Source organism: Stegostoma tigrinum, chromosome 20 (genome assembly GCF_030684315.1).
Source record: "Stegostoma tigrinum isolate sSteTig4 chromosome 20, sSteTig4.hap1, whole genome shotgun sequence".
NCBI classification, from domain to species: Eukaryota; Metazoa; Chordata; class Chondrichthyes; order Orectolobiformes; family Stegostomatidae; genus Stegostoma; species Stegostoma tigrinum.
In genome coordinates this window covers 4,711,324-4,739,157 of record NC_081373.1, presented here as the reverse complement: position 1 = coordinate 4,739,157, position 27,834 = coordinate 4,711,324, and the positions used below count along the sequence as shown (strand labels likewise).

Here is a 27,834-nt window from a genome sequence, read left to right as displayed (position 1 = left end):
TGTTTGTGATATATGTAAATGATCTGGAGGAAGGTGTAGATGGTCTGATCAGCAAGTTTGCAGATGACACTAAGATTGGTGGAGTAGCAGACAGTGAAGGGGACTGTCAGTGAATGCAGCAGAATATAGATAGATTGGAGGATTGCGTGGAGAAATGGCAGATGGAGTTCAATCCAGGAAAATGTGAGGTGATGCAGTTTGGAAGATCCAATTCAAGAGCAAACTATGTGGTAAATGGAAAACCCCTGTGGAAAACTGATGCACAGAGAGATGTGGATGTTCAGGTCCATTGTACCCTGAAAGTGGCAACACAGGTGGATAGAATGGCCAAGGCAGCATACGGCATGCTTTCATTCATCATACGAGGTATTGAGTTCAAGAGTTGGCAGGTCATGTTACAGTTGTATGGGGCTTTGGTTCGACCACATTTGGAATACTGTATATAGTTCTGGTCACCACATTACCAAAAGGATGTGGATGCTTTGGAGAGGGTGCAGGTTCACCAGGATGTTGCCTGGTACAGAGGGTGCTAGCTATGAAGAAAGGTTGAGTAGATTAGGATTATTTTCATTAGAAAGACGGAGGTTGATGGGGGGGGGAACCTGATTGAGGTCCTCAAAATCATGAGGGGTATAGGCAAGGTGGATAGCAAGGAGCTTTTTCCCAGAGTGGGGGACTCAATTACTCAGAGTCACAATTTCAAGGTGCGAGGGGAAAAGTTTAAGGGAGATATGTGCAGAAAGTTACGCAGATGGTGGTGGGTGCCTGGAACGTGTTGCTAGAAAGGTGGTAGAGGTGGGCATGATAGTGTCATTTAAGATGTATCTGGACAGGTACATGAATGGGCAGGGAGCAGAGGGATACAGATCCTCAGAAAATAGGTGACAGGATTGGATAGAGGATCTGGATTGGCACAAGCTGGGAGGGTCAAAGGGCCTGTTCCTGTGCTGTGTTCTATTATTTCCACCAGGCAAGTCATTGACACTGATCCAGCTCCCTCAGAGCCAGCTCTCAGAGTGAGCATAGCCTCTGACACTACTGTTTATATCTGTCAGCTAGGGCTCTCTGATTGGACCAAATTAATAGCCCCAATCAGTGAATTTATATTCTGTGTGGTCCGCTAAGCTAACTTCATTACAATCATTATAGGTTAATTACATTATATATCTATCAGTGGAGTCCTTTCACTTTGTTTCCAAATATTGAACAAGCACCGTTCATATATAACATTCATAGATCAAAGTGCATGTTAAAACCTTTCAAAATTTCTTCTGTGTGCTTTTTCTGCTCTTCAGAGACATTTAGAGTAGAATATTATTTTGGATTAGTCTCTTCCCAACAGTGGTAACAGTTTAATGGCTCAGATTTGTTCCGGTTTGCTCAAAAAGCCTGAAACTGTTACATAGTTTTGTTCACAAATGTATTTCCACTTTTATTTGCATTGATTTTGAACCAGAGCTGGTAGCTGAAAAGCTGCAATCATGTTTTTTTTTCTCATTGGTGTATTCACTCTGATCTTCATTTTATCTTCATCAGTGGCAGCACACAGTACTGGAGATCTGCTTTTTCATTTCGGTTCTGGAGACTGACCATTTCTGATACTGTGTGTTGAGCGTACAACACAGCAGTGTGTTTAATGTGGGACATTTACTGAAGTGAAGATTGAGATGTTTGCCTGCAGGGTGTGTGTACCTCATGGTGGAATTCACATGGCTCTTGCAGACGAGGATATACATTTGCACACGATTGCATTTCAATCAAAAGATTATACAGAATTAGCCAGATCATTGCTCACTCATTTAATCTGCATTGCAGAGAAGGGTTCTCACTTGGAGGCAAAAGCTGTTTGATGGAAAGAAGGCTAATCAGGTAGGAACACAGTGCTGGGAAAGGAAGAGGATCAAAGTAATTCAGCAAACTCCTATCTTCCAGGTCAGGAGAAAGTGAGATTAAATGGAAGAATATACTTTGCTTTTATGTAGTCATGATCTTTCTTATTCTTTGCTCCAGATTTAAGTGCCCTAAAATTAAAATGGAAGCCGGTAGCCATTTTCTTGCTATTCAATTTGCAAAGCACAATTTGAATGTCAGAAGCAACGGTAATTTGGTCAATTATGATGCACTTGTAAAATGCTGGTTTCACAATCTTCTAAACTGCTTCATTCGCTATGAATGCTTAATGTTTAGTTGAGCTAAACTGTAGAGTATGCAGAGATAGAGAAGTTCTTGATTGTCAAGGCAACCAAAGGCTTCGAGGAGAAAGTGGGAGAGGGGGAGTTGAAAAATTTGTCAGCCATGATTGAATGGCAGAGCAGGCTCGATGGGCCGAAAGGCCTAATTTCTGTTCCAATGTCTTATGGTCTTACAGTCTAAGACATAGCAAAACTTTCCATTCATGGTGTTTGGTTATTTAAATCTCTATGTTTCATTCTACTTCCCTCAGCTTTGCCAGTTTAAGAACAACTATCTGCATTTATATACAGTGTTTCTAAGAGAGGGAAAACTCCACAAAGAGAATCACACGGGGAAAACAAAAAATAAACAGGGAAGTGAATGAAGGAGAAATTAGCCGTAGTGGCCAATAGCTTGAATCTAACATGTGAGTTTGAAGGTGAACCTAAAAGATAAAAGGGATATGGTCCTAATTGAAACATAAAAGAATCCTAAGCAAAACCGAAAGAACTGCAGATGCTGGAAGTCAGGAATAAAAACAGAAATTGCTGGAAAACACAACAGGTTTGGCAGCGTTTGTAGAGAGAAATCAGAGTTAACGTTTGGGCCCACTGACCCATTTTCAGAACTGACTTTCAGAGGTTCAGAGGACCAGAGGGTATAAACTTAGAGTAAGACAGTAATTGAGAGAAATTTCTTTTCTCAGATTCCGAAGCAATCTGTTTGATGAAGCCAATGTTAGCATTAGCAATATAACAACAAAGTGGCTATTGTTACATTAGTTTCCCAGAGACAAAGAAGGGTCATGGGTGGCAAATTTCAAAACAGGTTATATCCCTTTTCTCTTTCTGGGATGATTTTCAGACATCTCACAGTTTCCTGAAATCTGCATTTGGCCGCTTACAAACACTAGTGAGAGGCTAAATCATATTTTAGAGTCCTCGGAGAAGGTTGGAGCACCGATACAAGACTACTCCAAGGAAATTTTTCTGAAAGCAGCTCCATCTAAGGATAAAGCCAGATTTCCATTCACTTTCATGGGGAAGCAAGATGCTTGCTTCCTCCGGAGCATTCCTGCTGCTTGCAATTCCCTTTTCCCATGAGATGTTGTCTCTCCCCAAAATCCTAATCATAAAACCATGCTTCTCCTAATCCGGTGTACACCTTTCAAGCTCTCATCTGACGGTTGATGTTAAAACATCTTTTTTGGAATGGGCAGGTCTTTCACAAGGTCTGAGGTGCAATTTTAGGCTGGCATTGGGCTTTCTTGTTTAGCTCCATCCCAGCTTCCAAAAGCAGACCTGGATGACATATTGCCTCATTGCATTGAGGGCAATGAACTTCCAAGTTGAAAAATAGTCCTTTTCCTATCCCCATGGTTTTGGAAGCCTTAGAGATTGATTTAGACAGATAGGACTTATTAAATAGATGTAGCATTCCGCAGAGCAATCAATTAATGCCTTTGTTGTAAATTTCCAAAGTCTCATTTGCAATATATGTAAATAGATCAATGTTATTAACATATCAGCAATGAAACTGCTGCTTGGACAAAATCTATGTTGTAGGTGTTAATTCATTAGGGTTGATGTAGGCTGTGTCAAACTTTTAATATGACAAAAAAATTAAGCAAATTTTAGTAATCCAATTAAAGGATGCATGGCTATAACTGTCATTGAGCATTTGAAATGTAGCTAATAAACACAAAGTAAAGAACTGCAGACTATTTGGCAAGCTGGAGATAAGCACAGTGCGAAAATATACAGCCTGAATGACAGAATATTATGGAGCAGGAGCAGGCCATTCTGTCTGTCTAGCTATGCTGGTCTTCTCCTGAAATGAGCTTTACACTCTCCTCGCTCCCTTCCCTTTTAAATACACACTTCTTTTTACCTTTCAAATAATTTTGCCCTGTCTTGTAAATATGGCACCACTTAAACGTCACACGCATTAAATACCCTGTGTCAGTGATTTATTTTGAAGAAAAAAGACACTGAATAGAAACCAAGCCTTTGTCCTTTATCTTTAATTCAATAATTCACCTACAGATTCTGAAATTCCCTTTGTGAACTTCTCTAACTCCCACTTCTGTTGAAATTCTCCTTAAAACCCATTTTAGATCCAAACTATTTGTCACCATTGCTTTATTTCCATTTTTTGTTTTGATCCCCATTATTTTTTCTTCCATAATGGCAGAAATAGAAATACTCATCTTGGGATCCAGAGAAGGTTCACTAGGTTGGCCCCAAAAGTGGAGAGCTGTTGTATGAGGAGAGGTTGAATAGATTGGGCCTGTACTCACTGGAATTTCGAAGAATGAAGAAGTGATCTTATTGAAAGGTATAAACTTCTTTGGGAGCTGACAGGGTAGATGTGCAAACTTGTGTGAGACTCCAGTGACAGGAGGAAATAATCTCAGAATAAAAGGCCACACATTTAAGGCAAAAATGGGGAGGAATTTCTTCTCTCAGAGAGCAGTGAATCTGTAAATTCACTACCACAGAGGACTGTCAAGGTTGGGTCATTAGGTATGTTCAAGGCTGAGATAGATTTTTAATCAGTAACAGAATCAAGGATTATGAGGAAGAGGTGAGAAAGTGGAGTTAAAGATGATCAGATCAGTTATGCTCTCATTAAATGGCAGTACAGATTGTTGGGCCAAATGGCCTACATCTGCAGCTATGTCTTATGTAACAGGTGATTAATTTGTAGATGAAGTGAGAAAGTTGTCCAAAATGCATAAGGCACAATATAAAAATAGTTCATAAATACCCTAATGTAGATAATTAGTTCTAAGCTAATAGATTTTCAATTATCGCAATTAGCCTTTGTTCCTCAACAACTAATCTTATGTATATAAGTTATGATTTATGGTAACCTGATTCCCAATTAATCATATTTTTAACTAGCTTGTGATGGCTAATGTGACTTTATTTGTTTTCAAAAAAAGACTTACTGACTGATAAATGAATTTTCATGGCTGGCAAATGGTCCTCAAGGCGAGAAATGAAATATGCTTTGAAACTGACAGTGGAATTCCAGGGTGTTGACCCAGTGACAGTGTAGAAACAATGAAGTCCAGTATGGCCCTCTCAGTTAGTATTGAAGGAAGGTAAGGGGTTGATGGATTTCCTGTACTCAGTGTGTCCTTGGGGTCTTTGAACAGTTTTGTCAGGCCTACAGTGGGTGGGATTGTGGAGGTGCGGTTGTGGAGATGCAGTCGGAATGGGTGCTGTTGTCTCACAGCACTGTATTTTACAGTTGGGCTCTCAACTGTTGTTGCCCTGAAGGTAATTTTTCCTCATATGATGCGATAATGGGAACTGCAGATGCTGGAGAATCCAAGATAACAAAGTGTGAAGCTGGATGGACACAGCAGGCCAAGCAGCATCTCAGGAGCACAAAAGCTGACGTTTCAGGCCTAGACCCTCTCTGATGAAGAGTCTAGGCCCGAAACATCAGCTTTTGTGCTCCTGAGATGCTGCTTGGCCTGCTGTGTTCATCCAGCTTCACACTTTGTTATCCTAATTTTTTCTCATATGTTTGGTGTCCGTAGGGTAAAGAACCCCTGATGCTCAGTAGCAGCAGTGTGTACAGTCTACCAGTTGCACTGCAGAAATTCATCAACAGTCACCTTCCAAAATCATGACCACTTCCAGCCAGAAAGATACGGACAACAGATACATGGGAACACCATCCCCTGCAGGTTTCTCTCCAAGCCACTCACCACATCCTACGACTGAATATAAAAAGAAACTGGAATCTTCATGCATTTACTGAGCTTTTTCATCCATTACAATTTAAAACCTTGAGTAAATTGTCCATTTGCACTCATTGTATTTACCAAAAGGCATACAGGGTGCTGAGCCACCTCAGAGGAAGATGACAGGAATAGTACTGTCTTTTGGATCTTTGTGTTTTTATGTCAAGATAAATACATTCTCATTTAATAAAAAGATTAAGCAGGAAACAGGACTTGCCTTGTTAACATGCTGGAAGGAATTGGTAAGATGGATGAATTTTATGTTGAACCACGGGATACGCTTAACTGAAATTGTGGGCTATTGTGGTCCCACGGATAGTGGGTGGGTCTTGGTGAGATGTTCTTTGGGTGGTCAGTGCAGACTTGATGGGCTGAATGGCCTGTTTCAGCGCAGTAGGAGTTCTAAGTCCTGAGAAACAGAGTTGATGTTTTGAGACTGGTATGACTCTTTTTCTGAGACTCTATGAAGTTGTACCAGACACAAAATGTGAAACCTACATCTCTCTCCACAGATGGTTCCAGATCTGACATAACAAGGTGTAGAGCTGGATGAACACAGCAGGCCAAGCAGCATCAGAGGAGCAGGAAGGCTGATGTTTCAGGCCTAGACACTTCTTCAGAAAGCGAAGGGCCTCGTGAAGAAGGGTGTAGGCCTGAAACATCAGTCTTCTTGCTCCTCTGATGCTGCTTGGCCTGCTGTGTTCATCCAGCTCTACACCTTGTTATCTCAAATTCTACTGCATCTGTAGTTCCTACTGCTTCCAGACCTGCTGAGTTTCTCCAGCATTGTGTGTGTTTGTTTCAGATTTCCAACACCTGCATTCTTTTATCTTTATTTGAGCATTGGTGTTTTGGCTTCAACTCTGCTGCAAGAAACAGATTGTCTGTTGCTGTGAACCTGAGGTACTAGAATCTCCTTATCCCTTCCAGTGAAATTGCATTGAGTGGATTTGAGTGGAGATAGTGATCCATGATAAGCATTGTATTTAGTGCTTCTGGCCCAGGGCAAAAGTTACACGCGTGAGAGAGAAAATGCATGAATCTTTGTGGTTAGGTTTCTCTGTGGATGTGTATTGCAGCACTATCAACATTGAAGAAGGCCTCTGATCATAATACAATGTGTTTACAGCTTCGTTTTCCATCTTGATCGATTTTAGTGTTTGCTGTTGGACCTAGTGTGCAAGCCGATTCCTTCAAAATCTGCAGGGAAGGAAAATATCAGGAGAGGAAGATGCCAAACAAAGTGGGTACTGGCACAGACCCCATTTCAGCCTATTCTTCACCTGGAACTATCAAATATGTAGCCAGCAAACAGCACATTGCATTGTATATGACACAGTGCGGAGCTGGAGAAACACATCAGGCCAGGCAGCATCAGAGGAGCAGGAAAGCTGATGTTTCAGGTCAGGGCTCTTCTTCCTGCTCCCCTGATGCCGCCTGGCCTGCTGACTTCCTGCAGCTCCGCACACCATGTTATTTCTGACTCCAGCATTGGCAGTTCTTACTATCTCACAGTGCATTGGGTGTTGTGCGCAGAACAGACTTTGCTAAACAGACAGTCAATTTTCCACTAAACTCTTCTTGTGTCCTGCCCCACTGATGGCTCCATGACATCTTGGAAAATAAGATAAACCTTGTTTCCTATAGTTTGTTCCTAGCTAGCTTTTGAAGACAATATCCACAGTAGGTCTTCTGGCACAGAAACGAGCATGTGCCTGCTACACCTGGTCTGTAGCTGGATGAACTCTATTAAGTATGGCCCTAACGAAGTCCCACCCTGTGATACTGAGGCATGAGGCGTCTATGTAATTGTTACAGTCTCTTCTGTTACACATGACTTTGCACAGTTTGAGGATACTGCATCATGCATTCATGTGGAATGGAACCTAGGGTCTAGCAGTGAAGGAGAAGGCCAGAGAGACTGACAGAAGAGGTTCTTCAGCCCATCGAGTCCACGCTGACCTATGGACATTCATCCCACTTTCCCAGACTTGGACCATAGCCTCAAATACTACCACAGTTTGAGTGCTCATCCAAGTACTTTTTAAAGGTTTTTAGATTTCCTGCCTCAACTACACTCCCAGACCATGGATTCCAGGGTCCTACCATCCTCTGGATGAAAAAAGTCCATGCCATAAATCCCCTTTATATCTGCTTCCTTTCAACAAAGAAAGGTCATAAATATGTGCCAATAGAATGGGACATTCCATGTTTGAGCAGGTCGACAGGGATTCCATCCTTGCCAAATGCTTTACTGTTGGCCGAGCAGCCAAGGATCACTTTGAGCTGAAATATTGAGGGTTCTTCATCTACCTCATTTGTAAAGGGAAACTATGAGAGAATGTCAATCACCTGCAGCCTGACCAGTGTTCATCTCAGATGACTATAGTTCACAGCAGAGTATCTGTCACTTCTGTTAGTGAATAGTTTGTCTGCTACTTTCAGTGATAGGACAACCGAAGACCCTCTAGGAGATCCCTTAGGCCAATGTACATAAGATATCGGAACATTATTTGGCCATTCAGCCCACTGAGTCTGCTCTACCATTCAATCATGGCTCAGAAGTTTTTCAAACCCATTCTCCTGCCTTCTCCCCATAACTATTGAATCCCTTATTAACCAAGAACATATCTATATCTATCTTAAAGACACTCAATGACTAATTTCCACAGCCTTCTCTGACAATGAGTTCCATGGATTCACCACCCTCTGGCCGAGGAAATTCCTCCTCATCACAGTTCCAAAGGGTCATCTCTTCACTTTGAGGGTCCGATCTCAGGCCTGAGTCTATTTTACTAGTGGAAACATCATCTTCATGTCCAAACTACCCAGGCTGTCTGTATTCCATAAGTTTCAATCAGATCTCCCTCATTCTTCTAAATTCCAGAAATTCCAAAGTCCTCAATTGGTCCTTATGTGACAAGCCTTTCATCCCGAGATCATTCTTGTAAACTTCCTCTGGACTCCCTCCAATGTCAGCACATTCCTTATAGATATGGGGCCCAAAACTGCTCACAATATTCTAAATACAATCTGACCACAGCGTTCATGTATATTTCATTGAGGCATCACAGGCAGTTTGGGTTTCTTAATGTAAATTGACCAGGGTTTATTTGCGCAGTATCTCCTTATTTTTTTGACTAGCTGACTTAGATACTTTCAGGTCTTTCCTGTTCTGCAATGTCTGTAGTCATCAGTTTATTTATTTTTTGTGTCGTGTGGCTGAAAATGCAAGGGAATTATTACCCATGTATTGCTTTTTAATAGCTATACAATCCAAACCATTCAGACTAAAGCTAGACAAAAATACAGTTCGCGCTTTTACAACTGAGGGGTAGATTTCAATGGTTACGGGCTGCTGTAAATTTGCTTTTTCACTACACTTCCATGTCGAGCTGCAGTATCTATTTGGTCTCTGTCCAATGAAATGTCCTTATAGCCTCTGCAGTTCATCTTCACACAATGGCTATTCAATGGAAGAAAAATTTGTTGTAGTCCTACAGAAACATAGGACCACTTTCTTCATAAAGAGAGAGACAACTGATGATAGATTTAGCCTGAGCGTCACTGTGCTGTTGGTGAGGTGCAACTTTGAGAAGGTGGGTTATTCATATATATTTTAGGAACACATACCAATTTTTGAAAACTTTTACATAAACCCTGATAACAAGCTGGTCTTCTTAGCACCTTCACAGGCAATGGAGAACTTTTTGAGGCGGGATTCAAACTGATTAGAAAGGATCTTAAACAAAAACCAGAAAATGGTGGAGAAACTCAGCAGGTCTGGAAGTATTTGCAGAGAGAGAAAAACAGAAGTAACACCTTTTGTATGATCTGACTCCTACAGAGCAGTCGCAGAATTCTTGCAGTGTGGCAAGAGGCCATTAGGCCCATTGAGTCTGAACTGATGCTTCAAAGAGCATCCTACCCAGACGCACACCACCACCTTATCCCTGTAACCCCGCATTTCCATTGGTCAATCCATACCCTCCACATCTCGAGATACTATGGGCAATTTAGCATGGCCAATCCACCCCAACCTGCACATCTTTGGACTTTCCACTTTCCAGAGGAAACCCACACAGTCATGGAAAGAATGTGCAAACTCCACGCAGACAGATGCCTGACCCTTGGTTCAGGTCAGGCCGGGTTGAATTACACATGTACTCAGAGCATATAGTGATGAATTACAACACTAATGTAGATACAAAAGTACCTAGGCACAGCTCCTTTCAGTTACAAGATCTTAGACAACAGAGAAAGAAAATGTCTAGCATTACAGAAATAAAGTTCAGTGCAGCAGACCCATGCTGGCATCTAGCCTTCAGTCCGCACCAAGCCCCGGTTCCAGGCCGCACCGAGGTCCGGATTCGAGGCTGCACTGAACTCCAGCTCCAGGCCGCACCAAGCCCTGGCTCCAGGCCACACCGTGCCCTGGCTCCAGGCCACACCAAGCTCCGGATTCCAGGCCGCACCGAACTCCGGCTCCAGACCACACTGAGCCCCAGCACCAGACCACACCGAGCCCCGGCTCCAGGCCATACCAAGCCCCAGCTCCAGGCCGGACCAAGCCCTGTTTCCTGGCCACCCCAGTGGCAAGCCATGCTGGGAGACTACTGCAGGAGACCTCTGTGCCAGTCCAGGAAGGCACCATGCCACACCTCATTGGGAAGCTGCTGTACCAAACCAAGAGGTTGTAATGGGAAGCCACTGTACCAAGCCAGGAATCATCATTTGCCGTTGCTGAGACAACAAAGCTAACCACTGAGCCACCATGCCAGTATATATGTGTAATACTGGACTCAAAATATTGTGTCTTTATCTCTCTTCACTGATAGTCCTGTTTCCCAGCATGTTCTGTCTTTATTTCAAATTTCCAGCATCCGCAGCATTTTGCTTTTATTTATTTAAAAAGTCCTAATCTGGATCAAGCCTCGACACTCAAAAAGTAACATCATCATTTCAATCAACCGATGATGCCTTAAGTGCCATGAAACAGACCTGGCAAATATATTTTTTCATTTGGGTTTGAATTGTTACCACTACAATCTATATATTAAATGGATTCATTAAATCTGACTGTAATAATAAACTGCTCACTAATTTACTAAGGTAATGAATTCCTGATAAATCTTCCAGATGGTAGGCAAAGTAATTTTCTGTAGTTTTTTTTCTTGAAAACTTGTAAATTGAACTGTGGCTGGAGTCTTTAAGTCCATCAATCAGACTATTGCGGGGTCATCAGGGACTTCCCCAGCCCGATCAGTCCAGTGTATAAGTGACAGCAGTGATTTCAGGATTAATGTAGGGAATTTATGATTGCCTTGCTTTTAATGGGGATTCGCTCAGCTGCTTTTTAACCTGCCTGAGTTGTGTGTGGTTTCCTCCGCAAATGGAAGGATGAAATATCAGGACCTGCCTTGTGTTGGGAGCTGACCCAAACCTGCTGGCTCTAACATTTATTAACACTAACTGAAGAACTAATTCGCAACTCAGACCTTAACTCTGAAACATAGACATAGGAACACAGAAAATAGCAGCAGGAGTAGGCCATTCAGCCCTTCAAGCCTGCTCTGCCATTCAGTAAGTCATGATTGATCATCTAGCTCAGACAGAAGATATGGTGTGCTTGATTCATGCCAAGTTGAGTAAAATGAGATTATAGTGGATTTCACCGGGACATGGGATTGGCTGACAAATACACACCTTGAAATTCTGACATCTGCCTACTGCTACCTTGCCTAAGTTAATGGTTTTTGACTGACAGGTCATGGACTTAGGAATTTTTTTTCTCCTTTGGGGTGATTTCTGACAGCTTTGAAAACTTTTGCCGTGAATTTGCATTGGCCTGCTGTCAGCTTTCCTGCCATTTCTGAAGAAGGGTCCAGACCCAAAACATCAGCTTTCCTGCTCCTCTGATGCTGCTTGGCCTGCTGTGTTCATCCAGCTCCACACATTGTTATCTTAGTAACACGACAGTCTTCTTCTCAGTCACCTGCCCTCCACAGGTCAAAGGTGACTGAACAGGACTGGGGCTTATGGGAAGCGATACTCTGATAAGGATGTAGAGATAGGGATTAGCTCTCGACACATAACAGAACAAAAGTCCATGCAGGGTACACCTTCTGACCTCAGCATGTGACATGGACCAACCATCGCTGATAAAATAATGCCTAACAGACATGATGGCATCTAACCCACTCTTCTGCTCGTCAGAGCACAGCACCCTTCAGGGCTCCCTTCCATCCCTGCCCCAGAATTTACACTTTCTTTCCCCACCTAATCACCAGTCCCATTGAGGACATAGTCAAGGCCAGGGACAGCATTCTATTTCATCACCTCACCTCCTCCGAGGAATCAGCTGAGGACCTTCATAAAGGCTAATAATAATGTGGCTAACATGTACTTCACCCAATGTAACTGTCTACATTCTGCTGCTGTGAGGGATGGGTTAGACGTTGCAATAAACTCAGGGTGAGTGTTATTGGAGTAGGTCAGATGAGGAGCTGGGAATGGGTCTCAGGAGGCAGAGGCACTGAAATAGCCCACAACTGGCCATCGTGATGCCTGCTCAATCCAACTGGAGAGGAAACGCAGAAATCACTTACAAATGAATGGAAACTCCACTCACTGATGGGCTGCTGAAACCCCAATACAGTGTTCACACTACCAGTGGCTCAGTTTGCTCCCCCACTGTGTTTATTTGACACCGAAGCGCTACGTTGGCCATCTGGCCACATTGTGTCACCAGTAGATTGGGGGCTGTATGACGTACTGTAATTTTTTCAAGAAATCAAAGGTACTTAATCGACAATCAGCAAACAGAATCTAATTAACCAGCACCTTGACAAAAATACAACAAACATAGCTCACTATTTCAAGTTACCAGCTCACAGCCTGAAGTTTCTCAATAAAAGCAATTAATTCTACATGTGGAGGCTGGTTATGTATGTGAAGGGACAGGCTATTTTGTTTTTAGGGCGTGTGGTATTATCATTGGGCCATTATTCCAGAGATTTGGGTTCAAATCCTGCCATGGCAAATGGTGGAATTTAGATTCAAAAAAATCTGGAATTAAGAGTCTAATGATGACCATGAATCCATTGTCGATTGTCAGGAAAAATCCATCTGGTTCATGAGGTTCAACACTTCAAGGTTGTGGGCCATATGCTGGAAAGTGGGAGTTGTATAGATTTAGATTAGTTTTCTATCAGTGCAGGCTCAATGGGCTGAAGGGCCAATGATTGCAAGAAGAAGTGAATGATTTGAAAAGTGATAGCCATTTGCTATGAACTGCGCTCTCAGTTAATTTTATAAATGCCTTAATTAAGTTGCTGTGAAGTGAGGATATCACAGAGCATTGATAATTTATTATCTGGACAGTCTCTGCATTCATTGAAAAGTGATAAAAGTGATTGGGAACATGGTAGACTGCAATTATGGATGAGTGTTAAATCTTGTATTCAGTGTCCGCTCTGACTAAATCAGCTGTTTCTAACATTGTGAAGCTGTTCAAGGAAGCAAACTCTGTTGGAACTCAGCTCTGATTAACAGCTTAACTTCAGCAATAGATTAACATTAAGAATACATATTTTATACAACAGTTAATGCTCCAGAGAGCCAGAACATTATTGTCAATATGAATTAGCCAGCGTTATAGTTCCATCTTGTAAATTGCTTTCATGTAAGTAAACAAATCATAAGTCAACAATAATGGCGCCATAAATGCTGAAACCATTTCATTTTTCCTTTTCAAATTTTAATTTCAGGTCGACTGACTATGGAACGACGTATGAGAAACTCAATGATAAAGTGGGTCTGAAAACTGTGCTGAGTTACCTGTACGTCTGTCCTACCAACAAGAGGAAGGTAAAACCATTCATTCCCAACAACCCCCAGTTAAACTATATATGTATATATATAAAATAAATAGACAACGTCCTTGACACCTTGTGAGGCGAAGTCACTGTTATTAATATGTAACGCTGCTCTCCAAAGAAGAGTTACTGCTGTGTATTCACTTTACTGTCGATCTTATTAACAGTAACTGTAAAATGAAGGAACAGAGTTGTCTGCAGTAGATCTGTTTCTACAACATATGTCAGGTTATTACTTCCCAGAAACATGATCTCTGATTACTTATGGAATGCCTTTATCCAGTAGTGTACGACAGCATTAATATACTCGTGTGCTACAGTTCCAATGCTGTGATGTTTGTAGTCTTGAAGAACAATATTCCTTTATAGGCTGTAGTTCACTTATAGAAGTGTTTCATATCTTTGCAAAAAAGAGGCTTGTTCTTATGTTGTGGGATAAATATGACTGCACAGCTGGCTTGACTGGGTTTGCTGTTCTGCCTGTACAAATAGATGGAAGTCTTGACCAAATTAGCAATAAGAGTTTGTAGGTAATATGATAACTGTTAAGGTAATCACAATGGCCATAGTGCATTATTCCACAATGTCCAAGTGTCCGATTATACGGTGAACACAGGAATGTCGCACAGGGAAAACATTGTGCATGATTAGATATTGTTATCTGTCAAAAATGGAGCATAATAAGGCAATGGGAGAGTTGTACATCAGTAAAAATCATTGCCATATTGTACAACTGTGGACATCTGGTAGATTTCCACCTAGATAAGCATAACTCACCCTGATTGTGCTGCTCCTGTCCAATCGTGCTGGGAATGTCGGCCACTGTGTGTTTTTCAGTTCAGTAACAAATCACTGCAACTTGACTCTTAGGAGACCGTAAGGACTGCAGATGCCAGAAGCCGTTCAGTAACAAATCACTGCAACTTGACTCTTAGGAGACCGTAAGGACTGCAGATGCCAGAAGCCAGAGTCAATAAATGTGGAGCTGGTCAAGTGCGATGCTTCAGGCAGCATCCGAGGAGCAGAAAAGTCAACATTTTGGGCCAAAACCCTGAACCAGGACTGGGGAGGGAGAGGGGAGCCCAGGAATAAATGGATGGGGGTGGGGTTTGTGAAAGGTAGCTGGGATGGGGGTAGGTCGATGCAGGTTAGGGGTTATTGTGATTGTTTTGTCAGAAGGATGGAGCAGATATGTGAGTAGGAAGAGGAGATAACAAGGTGTAGAGCTGGATGAACACAGCAGGAAAAGCAGCTTCAGAGGACAAGAAAAGCTGATGTCTAGGCCCAAAACATTACCTTCCGGCTCCTCTGATGCTGCTTGACCTGTTGTGTTCATCCAACTCTACACCTTGTTATCTCAGATTCTCCAGCATCAGTAGTTCCTCCTATCTCTGAGTAGGAAGATGGACAGGCTAGGTTAGGTCAGGGAGAGGGCTGGACGTGTGATAAGGCTGGGGGTGGAAGAATTTTGAAGCTGGTGATATCAATGTTGAGGCCATTGGACTATAAGCTCCCAAGATGAAATATGTTCCTCCAGTTTACGTTCGAGCTGACAATGGAGGAGGCCAAGGTTGGGCATGTCGTCAGGGATGTGGGAGGGAAAATTAAAATGGATGGCAACCAGAAGGTTGGTATGCTTGAGGCATGCAGAGCGCAGATGCTCCATAAACGACTGCCCGAGTCTGCATTTAGAACATAGAACAATACAGCGCAGAACACGCCCGTCGGCACTCGATGTTGCACCGACCTGTGAACTAATCTAAGCCTCTCCCCCGACACTATCCCATCATTATCCATATGCTTATCCAAGGACTGTTTAAATCCCCTAATGTGGCTGAGTTAACTACATTGGCAGGCAGGGCGTTCCACGCCCTTACCACGCTCTGAGTAAAGAACCTGCCTCTGACATCTGTCTTAAATCTATCACCCCTCAATTTGTAGCTACGCCCCCTTGTACAAGCTGAAGTCATCATCCTCGGAAAAAGGCTCTCACTGTCCACCCTATCTAATCCTCTGATCATCTTGTATGTCTCTATTAAATCCCCTCTTAGCCTCCTTCTCTCCAATGGGAACAGACCCAAGTCCCTCAGCCTTTCTTCATAAGGTCTTCGCTCCAGACCAGGCAACATCCTGGTAAATCTCCTCTGCACCTTTTCCAATGTTTCCACATCCTTCCTGTAATGGGGCGACCAGAACTGCATGCAGAACACGACCAGAACTGTCTCCCTGATATAGAGGAGACCACATTGGGAGCAACAAATTCAATAGATCAGCTTGGATGAAGTGCAGGTGAATCTCTGCCGGATCTGGAAGGATTGTTTGGGGCCTTGGACAGTGGTGAGAGGGGAGGTGTTACACCTCTTGCGTTTGCAGGGAAAGATACTGGGTGTGGTGGAGAAATTGGTGGTGGGTGCAGAGCCACGAGAGAGTCGCAAAGTGAACAGTCCCCTGCACTCACCTTTACTGGCTTCATCCCCGTCTCCTTGGCCTGTCCATCTTCTCTCCACCTATCTGCTCCTCTATCCACCTTTTATCATCGCCTCCCCCTCTCCCTATTTATTTCAGAGCTCTCTTCCCCTCCCCCATTTCTGAAGATGGGTCCAGACCCAAAATGTCAGCCTTCCTGCTCCCCTGATGCTGCCCGACCTGCTGTGTTCATCCAGCCCCACACTGTGTTATCTCAGATTCCTGCATTGGCAGTTCCTACTACCTCCTTGATTCTTGTTGTCTTTGTGAATAGTCACACCTTATGTTTATCAGTAACCATAGACGTGCACCTCCTGACTACTTATTGCCAGTTATTTTCAGTAACTCACTTAACAAACTTATACAATGAGACAGGTACTTCAGTGAATTAGCAGAATGAAGAATTTGAGCGGAATGCACCTGTAATCTCAAAGGCAAATGCGTTTGCTGAAAACTCTGAGGCAGACTTTGCAGCGTTTATACATGAATGAGCACCTAACGGAGGTGGATCCTCCAGTGTGTTGCTGAAGGAGTGAACATTATAATGTTAAAGATTGACATCTTTTGGAGGAAACATTAGACATTGTGCTTAGACACTTGCAGGATTTTTAGGAAAATGAAAGAGGGTTTTAGCCTTCGACTCGGCCAACTTTCTTCCCTCAAGTGACACATCGTCTAAAAGACATGATCTGGTCATTTATCTCTAAGCCGCTATTTGTAGGACCTGGTGTGTACAAATTGACTGAGCTTGCATTTTACCTAAGTCACTGGTTAGGATCTCCCATTAGATATTACATGACAATAAGAAACATAGGCTGGTCTTGTGGCAGAGGCATGAGTTTACGTAGCTTCATTTAAGTTCTACGATCTGATCTGTGAAATGGAGATTGCAGAATGTCTGTTCTGATTATGCCATCACAGAGGTGTTATATCACCCGAACAGAAGTGGTCCATCATTGTGTAGTCCCAGAAATCATCATGGCTCTTGCAGAAATTGTGCCCATTGTGGGTTTCTAAAACTTGCTTTCACAACCACATCTCCGTCTGTAGTGAAAATTCTTTATCCCCTCCCTGCGCAGTCTCATTTTAGAAGCATAGATTTCTAGAATTTTATAGGACAGACTGAGGCCATTCAACACTATAGCATTTCCTGAAAGAGCTGCCCAGTTAGTCCCAATCTCCAACCCTAACTCTGAAACCCCCTAAATTCATCAATTTCAAATATATATCTAGCTTTCTTTTGAAACCTCCTATGTAATCTCCTCAACCACTCTCCCAGGCAGCACATTCCAAATCCCAATGATTCTCTCAGTAGAGACATTTCTCCTCCTCTGACTCATAGCTGTCTTGCACATAATCTTGAAATTGTGATGCCTAGTTACTGACATACAAACTGTCGGTCAAAATTATTCAGAATTTTGAACATCTCAAAAAGATCACCTCTTAAACGCCTCTGGTCCAAGTAAAATATTGCTGTTAGCAAAGAGAAGCCATTCTTTCTCTATCGCAGCTTAATCTAAACCCGTTTTACATTTCTTTTACTCTTTTTTCATCATTGGTAACCATTTTCCCTTTTGCACTGGGACTACATCTCTGTTTTACATTAAAAAATTCCAATATTTTCAGTTCTGAAGATGAATCAAACTGGACTCAAAATGTAAACTCTGCTTCTCTCGCCACAGATACTGCCAGGTTTGCTGATTTTTCCAATGTTCACCATGTTTGTTGCTATTTGCATGAGTTGATATAACAAAAAAAAATCCATGAGACCATTTCCTTCCCCAGTCAGCTGTGACTAACATGTCTCAGTGAGATGTGAGTCTGTTTGGTGAAACCTTTGAATTATTAAACAATGAGCTTGGTTTTGCTTGGCAACCAATACTGTATGTCAGCTTTTGTTCCAAAGTGGTTAAGGAATGAAATTTCTGAGGTACATACCTCAGGAAGGAGTTTACATGCTGTGAGAAGCCGAACTTGTCTCCCTGAGTTCTGGAAACAAGCATCAAGCTGATGGTGCTTTAATCCTTTTCATTGGCTGTATACACACTGGGCTATGTGGCCTTGATGACATTTTAACCATACATAATTCATAGCAAACATTACATGAGGAGCTTTTTTCAAAACTTTTTCATAATATTATTGCAGCTCAGCCGCTGTTGCAGGGGAGGCCAATTGGTATTGTTGCTGGACTGTTAGTCTAGAACACTCTGGGGATCTGGGTTCAAATTCAGGCAAAACAGATGGTGGAACGTGAATTCAATAAAATATCTGGAATTAAGAATCTAATGATGACCAAGAATCCATTGTCGATTGTCAAGAAAAACCCATCTGGTTCTCTAATGCCCTTTAGGGAAGGAAAACTGCCACCCTTACCTGGTCTGGCCCACATGTGACTCCAGACCCACAGCAATGACTCTTAACTGCCCCCGGGCAATTAGGGATGGGCAATAAATGTTGCCTAGCCAGTGACACCCTCATCCAGTTAATGAATAAAGAGGGGAAAAAGAAAGACTGAAATAATGAATGTCATCGTCTGACATTTTCTGTCAGAATATAACAGGGATCCATTTGGTTGTTAGACCCCTCCTTGCTGCTTCAAGATGTAAATATTTTCTCCCAGCAGGAGTTAAAAATGCCCTGGTTATTAGTAACTGCGCAGTAGCTCTGTGGCATGTAAAATTCCAATGTATCATTTGTGTTTCTTTTTCCTCTTTGGAAAGATTGCACAGACAGAATGAGAACCTTTTTCGCTGTGCTTATAGATCAATGCTTTTTGTGAATGAAGTACATTTTGACAATAAAAAAATGCATAAATCAGCCCACTACCACCTCCTGCAGGGCACTAGGGGCAGGCAACAAATGCTGGCCCAGCTATGGAGACCACTGCCCCACGAATGAACCAAAACAAACTGAAAATGTTCTGGGATACAAACTGCGCGTTATATACTTATAGACTGATACAATATAGAGTGAGATCATTTGGTTGGTCATATCTGAACAACTCTGTGAGAAAGTTAATGAATTAGTTCTTATCTGCTTTTCTCCAATATCTCTTTCATTTTATTTCCCCTTTGAATATTTATCCAATTATCTTTTGGAATTTACTATTGTTTCAATTCTTATTGCCCAAAGTTCATAAGAAATAAGAGCTACAAATAGCCATTCAGCCCCCTCAAACCTGCTCCACCATTCAATAGGATCATGACGGATCTGACATCCCTCATTCCTGCCCCTTCCTTGTAACCCTTGATTCTGCAACTTATCAAGGACCTTTCTGCCTCAGAATATACACAGTATATACAAAGATTCTGCTCCCACAACTCTTTGTGGAAAGGAGTTCCAAAGACTCACAACCCTCTTAGAGAAGAAATTCCTCTTCATCTCAGTCTTAAATTGGCACCTCTTTGTTCTGAGACTATGCCTTCTGGTTCCAGACACTGCCTTGAGGAGAAGCATCATCTCAGCATTTTCCTTGTCAAACCCTTTCAGAGCCCTAGATGTTTCAATGAGATCTCCCCTCCCTCTTCAAAATTCTAATGAATAAACTCCCAATCTCTTTAGCCTTTGTTCATCAGGCAATCTCTCCATAGTAGGGATTGTCCAAGTAGAAATCCTGTGACCATGGTATTAAAGATCCACAAAACCATGGAATAATAAAGCTGCCACGGCTTTAGCAGACCACAGGGCTGTTCGTTATTTAGATAGAGATGACTGGTGTTGGTTTATCCTGAAGATGACCAAAAGGAAAGGTTTAGAAAGAGAGTCCTTCATGGTAAACTCAGTTAGTGTTAAATTGAGCCCAGGCTGATAACATCACTCTGAGTTTCAAGCCAGCCTTCCAAACAACTGAGCTAAGTAACCAATTCCATCCCCTCTCGCCCACCTCCACCCACCACATCTCTCCAACCCTATTAAGGAAAATTGGGATGAAGGAGAGCTTTTCTTCTCTCAAGAAACTCAATATTATCCAGGACAAAGCAGCCCACTTTACTGACACCACATCTATAAACATCCGCTCCTTCCACCACTGACACTCACTCAATAGCAGCAGTGTGTGCCATCTACATGATGCACCAAAGACCCTCATATGGCAGCTTCCAAACCTATAACCACGGCCATCTAGAAGGACAAGAGCAGCAGATACACGGGAACACCATTACCTGCAAGTTCTCCTCTAAGCCACTCCCTATCCTGACCTGGAAACAAATTGCTGTCCCTTCAATGTTGCTGAGATAAAATCCTGGAATTTGATCGCTAAGGGCATTGTGAGTCATGGACTGCAGAAGTTCAAGAAGGCAACTCACGACAACTTTCTCAAGGACAAGTAGGCACAAACAATAAATGCTGGTCCAGCCAGTGACACCCACAAGTGAATAATACATAAAATCAACCAGGTGGGCCAGCCTACAGAGGAGGATAATAAGCACATGCTGTGGAATATTGAGCATTGTTCTTGGGATGGAGACTTCACAAATATGGATCTGTTCTTTAGGAGGCTGGCCACAGAATCCCAATACAAGTAAAAAGCAAGTGAATCTGGTTTATTTTGATCGTGTTCTTTTTGTTTCTCATAAAATTTAAAGAGAGAGCCTCCAAGAACGGCCAAAGAAATCTTGGTCGAACAGAGGTTTGACCAAACAGGTAGATGAGAGTAAATCGGTTGATGTGATGTATATGGATTTCAGCAAGGCGTTCGATAAGGTTCCCCACAATAGACTATTGTACAAAATGCGGAGGAATGGAATTGTGGGAGATATAGCAGTTTGGATCGGAAATTGGCTTGCTGAAGGAAGACAGAGGGTGGCAGTTGATGGGAAATGTTCATCCTGGAGACCAGTTACTAGTGGTGTACCGCAAGGGTTGGTGTTGGGTCCACAGCTGTCTGTCATTTTTATAAATGACCTGGATGAGGGCGTAGAAGGATGGGTTAGTAAATTTGCAGACGACACTAAGGTCGGTGGAGTTGTGGACAGTGACGAAGGATGCTGTAGGTTGCAGTGAGACATAGATAAGCTGCAGAGCTGGGCTGAGAGGTGCAAAATGGAGTTTAATGCAGACAAGTGTGAGGTGATGCACTTTGGTAGGAGTAACCGGAAGGCAAAGTACTGGGCAAATGGTAAGATTCTTGGTAGTGTAGATGAGCAGAGAGATCTCGGTGTCCATGTACACAGATCCTTGAAAGTTGCCACCCAGCTTGACAGGGTTGTTAAGAAGGCATACAGTGTTTTAGGATGTGAGTTTGCTCGCTGAGCTGGAAGGTTAGTTTTCAGACGTTTCGTCACCATTCTAGGTAACATCATCAGTGAGCCTCCGACGAAGCGCTGGTGTTATGTCTCGCTTTCTATTTATCTAGTTAGGTTTCCTTGGGTTGGTGATGTCATTTCCCATTCTTTTTCTCAGGGGATGGTAGATTGGCTCCAAATCAATGTGTTTGTTGATGGAGTTCCGGTTGGAATGCCATGCTTCTAGGAATTCTCGTGCATGTCTCTGTTTGGCTTGTCCTAGGATGGGTTAGGGTTAGGACAACCTAGGACAAGCCAAACAGAGACATGCACGAGAATTCCTAGAAGCATGGCATTCCAACCGCAACTCCATCAACAAACACATTGACTTGGAGCCAATCTACCATCCCCTGAGAAAAAGAACAGGAAATGACATCACCAACCCAAGGAAACCTAACCAGATAAATAGAAAGCGGGACATAACACCAGCGCTTCGTCGGAGGCTCACTGATGATGTTACCTAGAATGGTGACGAAACGTCTGAAAACTAACCTTCCAGCTCAGCGAGCAAACTCACATCCAGAACCTCAACCTGAGATACAAATCTTCTCAAAACTCGCTAACAGTGTTTTAGCTTTTATTAATAGAGGGATTAAGTTCTGGAACCAAGAGATTATGCTGCAGCTGTACAAAACTCTGGTACAGCCGCACTTGGAATATTCCGTACCATTCTGGTCACCGCATTATAAGAAGGATGTGGAAGCTTTGGAAAGTTTGCAGAGGAGATTTACTAGGATGTTGCCTGGTGTGGAGAGAAGGTCTTACGAGGAAAGGCTGAGGGACTTGAGGCTGTTTTCGTGAGAGAGAAGAAGGCTGAGAGGTGACTTAATTGAGACATATAAAATAATCAGAGGGTTAGATAGGGTGGATAGGGAAATCCTTTTTCCTAAGATGGTGATGGCGAGCACGAGGGGCATAGCTTTAAATTGAGGGGTGAAAGATATAGGACAGATGCCAGAGGTAGTTTCTTTACTCAGAGAGTAGTAAGGGAATGGAACACTTTGCATGCAACGGTAGTAGATTCGCCAACTTTAAGTACATTCAAGTCATCATTGGATAAGCATATGGACGTACATGGAATAGTGTAGGTTAGATGGGTTTCAGATCAGTATGACAGGTCGGCACAACATCGAGGGCCGAAGGGCCTGTACTGTGCTGTAATGTTCTATGTCTATGTAGGTAACTGGGAATTTCAAATTCAAATAGAATACCGTGGCTCAAGAAGACAGTTTGCCACCACCTTGTCAAGAGTGATTAGGGATGGGCACAAATGCTGGCCCAGCCAGGAATGCTCACATCCAATAAGTGAACAAAAAAAATCAATCCTGTTCTCTACATGTGTCTATTGTTGGAAGAAATTGGAGCAAGAGCAGACAATTCACCCCATTGAGTCTGCTCTACGATTCAGTAACACCTTAGCTGATCTGACTAAACAGTAGCCCAAACAGCTTTTCTCCTGCCCATCTGGTATGACCCTCAACTTCTTCATCAATCAACAATCTCACTCAGCCCTGGAGATTTTCAATGGCACAGTCTTTGCTATTCTCTCTGATAGTAAATCCAAAAACAGGCATTCCTTGAACAAAACATGTTACTTCTCACATCCATCTCTAGTAGGCTACCTCTGTAGAGTTAGGCTAAAAATACCTAACAAGTTCTTTAAAATCTGATTAAAATGAACATAACAATGTACATGTGATCCAACACATTGCAAATTTATTAGCGTAATCCACTTAACATATGAAAACTTATGATTGAATCTATTTGCATAAGTTACTTTGTAACACTCAGATATATGAGTCTCACTGCCCTGTCTACATACCAAGGATTTTAACCAGATGGCACATGGAGCTTTATCTCAGATTCTATGGCTTGGTGTCACAAACCTGTGTGATGGTGGGGGTCCATGGCCCAGTCTCATGAACTTGACCTGTTGGGGAAAGTCCAATGAATGAGGCAAGCTCCCTGATATTAATACTGCTCTGAGTATGACATCTTATGCTGTGTTTCTACCTATGAGTATATTCCCAAGCATTCCTCCAAGCATTCCTTTGTGTAAAAACAGGTCCAGCTGTCTGTGTGCTACCTGCACAATGGTCTAACTGCCATGCCTCAGTCAAAGGTAGTGCAGTTACCACCCAGCCCAAAACAGGCTGTTTTTACACTGCATCTGCTTTCCATGTAGCTTTCCAATTTCTTCAATTGTTCATTGTCATGCCGAACTAATCCTTAAAAATTAGCCTTTAACAATAGGGGGAGGTGATGCCCTAGTGGTATTATTGCTGGACTGTTAATCTAGAGACCAGACAACAGTCTGATGCCCCATGTTCAAATCCTGCCATAGCGAATGGTGGGATTAGAATTCTATAAATATCTGGAATTAAGAATCTAATGAAGACTGTGAATCCATTGCCAATTATTAGGGGAAAAGCCCATCCTGTTTCCTGTTGCCCTTGAAGGAAGGAAACTGCCATCTTTAACTGGTTTGGCCTTCATGTGACTCCCAATGTACCGCAATGTGGTTGATCCTTAACTATCCTCTGGGTAATTAGGGATGGGTAATAAATGTTGCCTCACCAGCAACTCTCTGATCCTGTGAATGAATAAAGGAAAAAAAAATAAATGAATTGAGAAATATGGTTTCAAGGTATTTAAGTCCAACACTATATTGTCAAAATATCAATTAATAACCCCAAAAACAATGGGAAATCAGAACCAGAAGTGGCTCAAAGAGCCCCTCAAGCATGCTGCCATTCAAATTGATTGGTGATGATCTCCCCCAACTCAACTTATGCTCCCGCCGTTTACTCTAAACAAAATGGGATTGACAAAAACAAGGCAAGATGTTCAAACATGCACGTGAATAAACTCAAAGTTCCAGTGAAAAGATATTGAAAATTCAGAAGTTTTAGCTTTGTGGCAATTGTTTCAACCTCTGCTAAGCATTAAAAAAAAACTGCAGAGAATTGACAAAAGAAAAGGTCAGTGAAACAGCTTTCACTGAAGCAGTGAGAAAGATAAAAGTGCAAAATATTTCATTGATGGAGCAAAGACTTGAGTGACTGAAGATGGCAACCATTGGATACAATGACCTTAAAATTGAGTTACATTCCTTTAACAATTGATTTTTAGAGTGACCGAGGTATGGTGCAGAATAGCCATCCTCAGAAAGTTATTGTTCACTGTGTTCACTAGCTTATCATGCGTAGTTTGCATTAACTTTGTAGGAACTACAACATAACATTGTTGAAACTTGTTCTAGAAATTACTAGTTGGAAAGGTTGGTTCCCCTTCCAGGAGAGTTATGGATCAGAAGATATAATCTCACAATAAGGGCTCACACTTTTAAGTCAAAAGGTGAGGAAGAATTTCTTCTCTCAGATGATAGTGTCCCTGTGGAATTCTTTACCACAGTGGATCGTCAAGGCTGAGTGATGAAGCGTACTCAAGCCTGAAATAGACAGATTTTTGCACAGTAAGGCAAAAACAGAAAGTGCCAGAGAAACTCAGTAGGTCCGGTGGCATCTGTGGAGAGAGAAACAGACTGAATGTTTCGAGTCCAGTGACTCTTCTTCAGAGCAGGGATTAAGGGTTATGGGGAAAAGTTGAGTTGGGGGTTATTAGATCAGACATGATCTCATTAAATGACCGAGCAAGCCAGATGGACCAAATGTTCTTCTTCTGCTGCTGTGTGTTATGGTCTCTGCAGTCTTAAAATTTAATGACAGTTTTTTTTTAATCTTTCAAAATGTTGGCTCTTTTTAAAGTATATCTGCTTTAGCATTCAGAACCAGAGAATTAATTTAATCATGCTTTTTGGTCAAATTCCTGACATTGGGGTCAAATCAAGAGCCCAACCCTTTTGCATTATTTCAGGAGCAAAACCCAACATTGATTTTGCCTGAACTGGCAAATGGAGCTCGTCCATGAGGAATTCCAGAGGACAATCACATTGAACTCAAAACACTGACTCTACATTTTCTCCACAGTGACTGCCAGAACTGTTAAGTTTCTCCAACAATTTAGGTTTCTATTTCACATCTGCAGCATTTATAATAATTTGCTTTTATCACTGCTCATTGTGGTTGAAACAGGAGGACCACAGAATGCTTCAGAGATAATGGGAACTGCAGATGCTGGAGAATCCGAGATAAAAAAAGTGTGGATCTGGATGAATGCAACAGGCCAAGCAGCATCTTAGGAGCACAAAAGCTGACGTTTTGGGCCCAGACCCTTCATCAGAGAGGGGGATGGGGAGAGGGTTCTGAAATAAATAGGGAGAGAGGGGGAGGCGGATCGAAGTAAACCTTCTCTGCACTCTGTCCAAAGCTTCTTTCCAAATGGCCTAGCAAGCTATTGAGTTCATGACATCTAGGAACAGGCAATAATTGCTGGCCAGCTAGTGACAGCCGCATCCCACTCGTGAATAATAAAAAAAAACCCTGGCCTATTTAGGCCCTAAAGCCTAGAGACCCTATCAACACCTCTCACTCTCTTTACAGCATTTTCCTCTTCCAAGGCTCTTCTTAGAGCCCAACTCTTTCACCACTTGTCTAAAACATCATGTCTCTGGCTTAGCGTGAGGTTTCTGTTCAATAATACTCCTGTGAGCCACCAAGATACTATCCTGCATTAGAGGCACTACATAAATGCATTCAGAGATAGAAGGAACTGCAGATGCTGGAGAATCTGAGATAACAAGATGTAGAGCTGGATGTACACAGCAGAAATTTCTGAAGAAGGTTCGAGGCCCGAAATGTCAGCTTTCCTGCTCCTCTGATGCTGCTTGGCCTGCTGTGTTCATCCAGCTCTACACCTTGCTATCTCATATTATATAAATGCAAATTGTTACATTAAGGCAATTACCCAAGTTGCTTTGAAGTAAGACAGGAATTATCTCTAGGATTATTATGTTGGATCAGGCTTTCAGCTTGATCTCTGTAATTATCTGGACTTAATGTCAGAAATTGGATAAATTCTAAAGGTTTGGCCATGGCACTGAACCTAGCATCATTTCAAGGCAAAGAATCAGTTTTCAACCAGGCGAACCAACAAAAATGAAACTTCTTCTGCTTTGAAGTGTAGGGTTTACATTGGCTCCAGGATGCAGGGATTTTATCAATCTGCAAGTTGAAATCTAACTACAAAAAGGAACTCTACCCAACGTTCAGAGCTTTGCTTTCAATGTCTGGTGCAATAATACAGCAAGGATATCCATTGGATGCCCACAAACAGATTCGTCCGTGAAAGTGATGTGATCAGCCCACCTACACTTTTACATTTTTAGTGAAGCTTTTGACTTTGTTAAAACAGTGTATTTCATTGAGGGAGGCCAAATAATCAAAGAAGTAAAAGGCTTTACATATTGCTTTTCATGATCACCAAATCTCTCTCAGAAATAAAATACATTTGAAGAGTTGCCACATTTGCAACGTGAGAAACTAACCATCCACTGCGATCGGGAGAACTGATCAGACAAAGCTGAAACATTGCTGTAATTCTCTTATATGAGACACCTTTAATCCATGAGCAATTGCCTATTGAGCAGCACCATCAAGCATTCAGGTGCAACCCTCCAACTCTGTCTTCATCCCAGGTACAGGGGATCACTTGTTATTGCAGCAGCCTGCCATCTGTCTCCCAGTATTCTTAAGCACTTTCAGAGTGACTTTGCTGATTTAATGCCAATTAGTGGCCCACTTTATGCACATATCGCTTTGTGCATTCATGGTTGTCAGGCACTATGTTATGACTCCCATGTGCATTTTCCATTAGAGTTTTAAAGCTGACAGATTAGCTAATGTGGCTTAACTGGATCTGAGCCAATTTCTTAGAACTTATAACAGTATACTGTTAAAAAGATACTGTGGGAAAATGGTGCAAAATATTTGCTATGGCCAAGAGATAACGGCCTAGTGGCATTTTTTGCTACAGCATTAATTTAGAGACCCAGGTAAAATTCTGGGGTGACAAAGTGGGTAGCTGGATGAACACAGCAGGCAAAGCAGCATCTCAGGAGCACGAAAGCTGATGTTTCGGGCCCAGACCCTTCATCAGAGAGAGGAATGGGGAGAGGGTTCTGAAATAAATAGGAAGAGAGGGGGAGGCGGACCGAAGATGGATAGAGGAGAAGATAGGTGGAGAGGAGAGTATAAGTGGGGAGGTGGGGAGGGGATAGGTCAGTCCGGGGAGGATGGACAGGTCAAGGAGGCGGGATGAGGTTGGTAGGTCGGAAATGGAGGTGCGGCTTGAGGTGGGAGGAGGGGATAGGTGAGAG

The 27,834-nt window shown here is 42.4% G+C and overlaps 1 protein-coding gene across 2 annotated transcripts in view; it reads left to right on the top strand.

The window, feature by feature from the left end:
- LOC125462076 (VPS10 domain-containing receptor SorCS1-like) overlaps positions 1-27,834 on the top strand; it is a 1,248,383-nt gene that overhangs the window by 631,153 nt on the left and 589,396 nt on the right. For both annotated transcript variants that reach the window (XM_059652946.1, XM_048551586.2), the window contains exon 3: positions 13,702-13,801. In XM_059652946.1, coding sequence (XP_059508929.1) covers positions 13,702-13,801 — 100 coding nt within the window. The remainder of the gene's footprint in view (positions 1-13,701; positions 13,802-27,834) is intronic.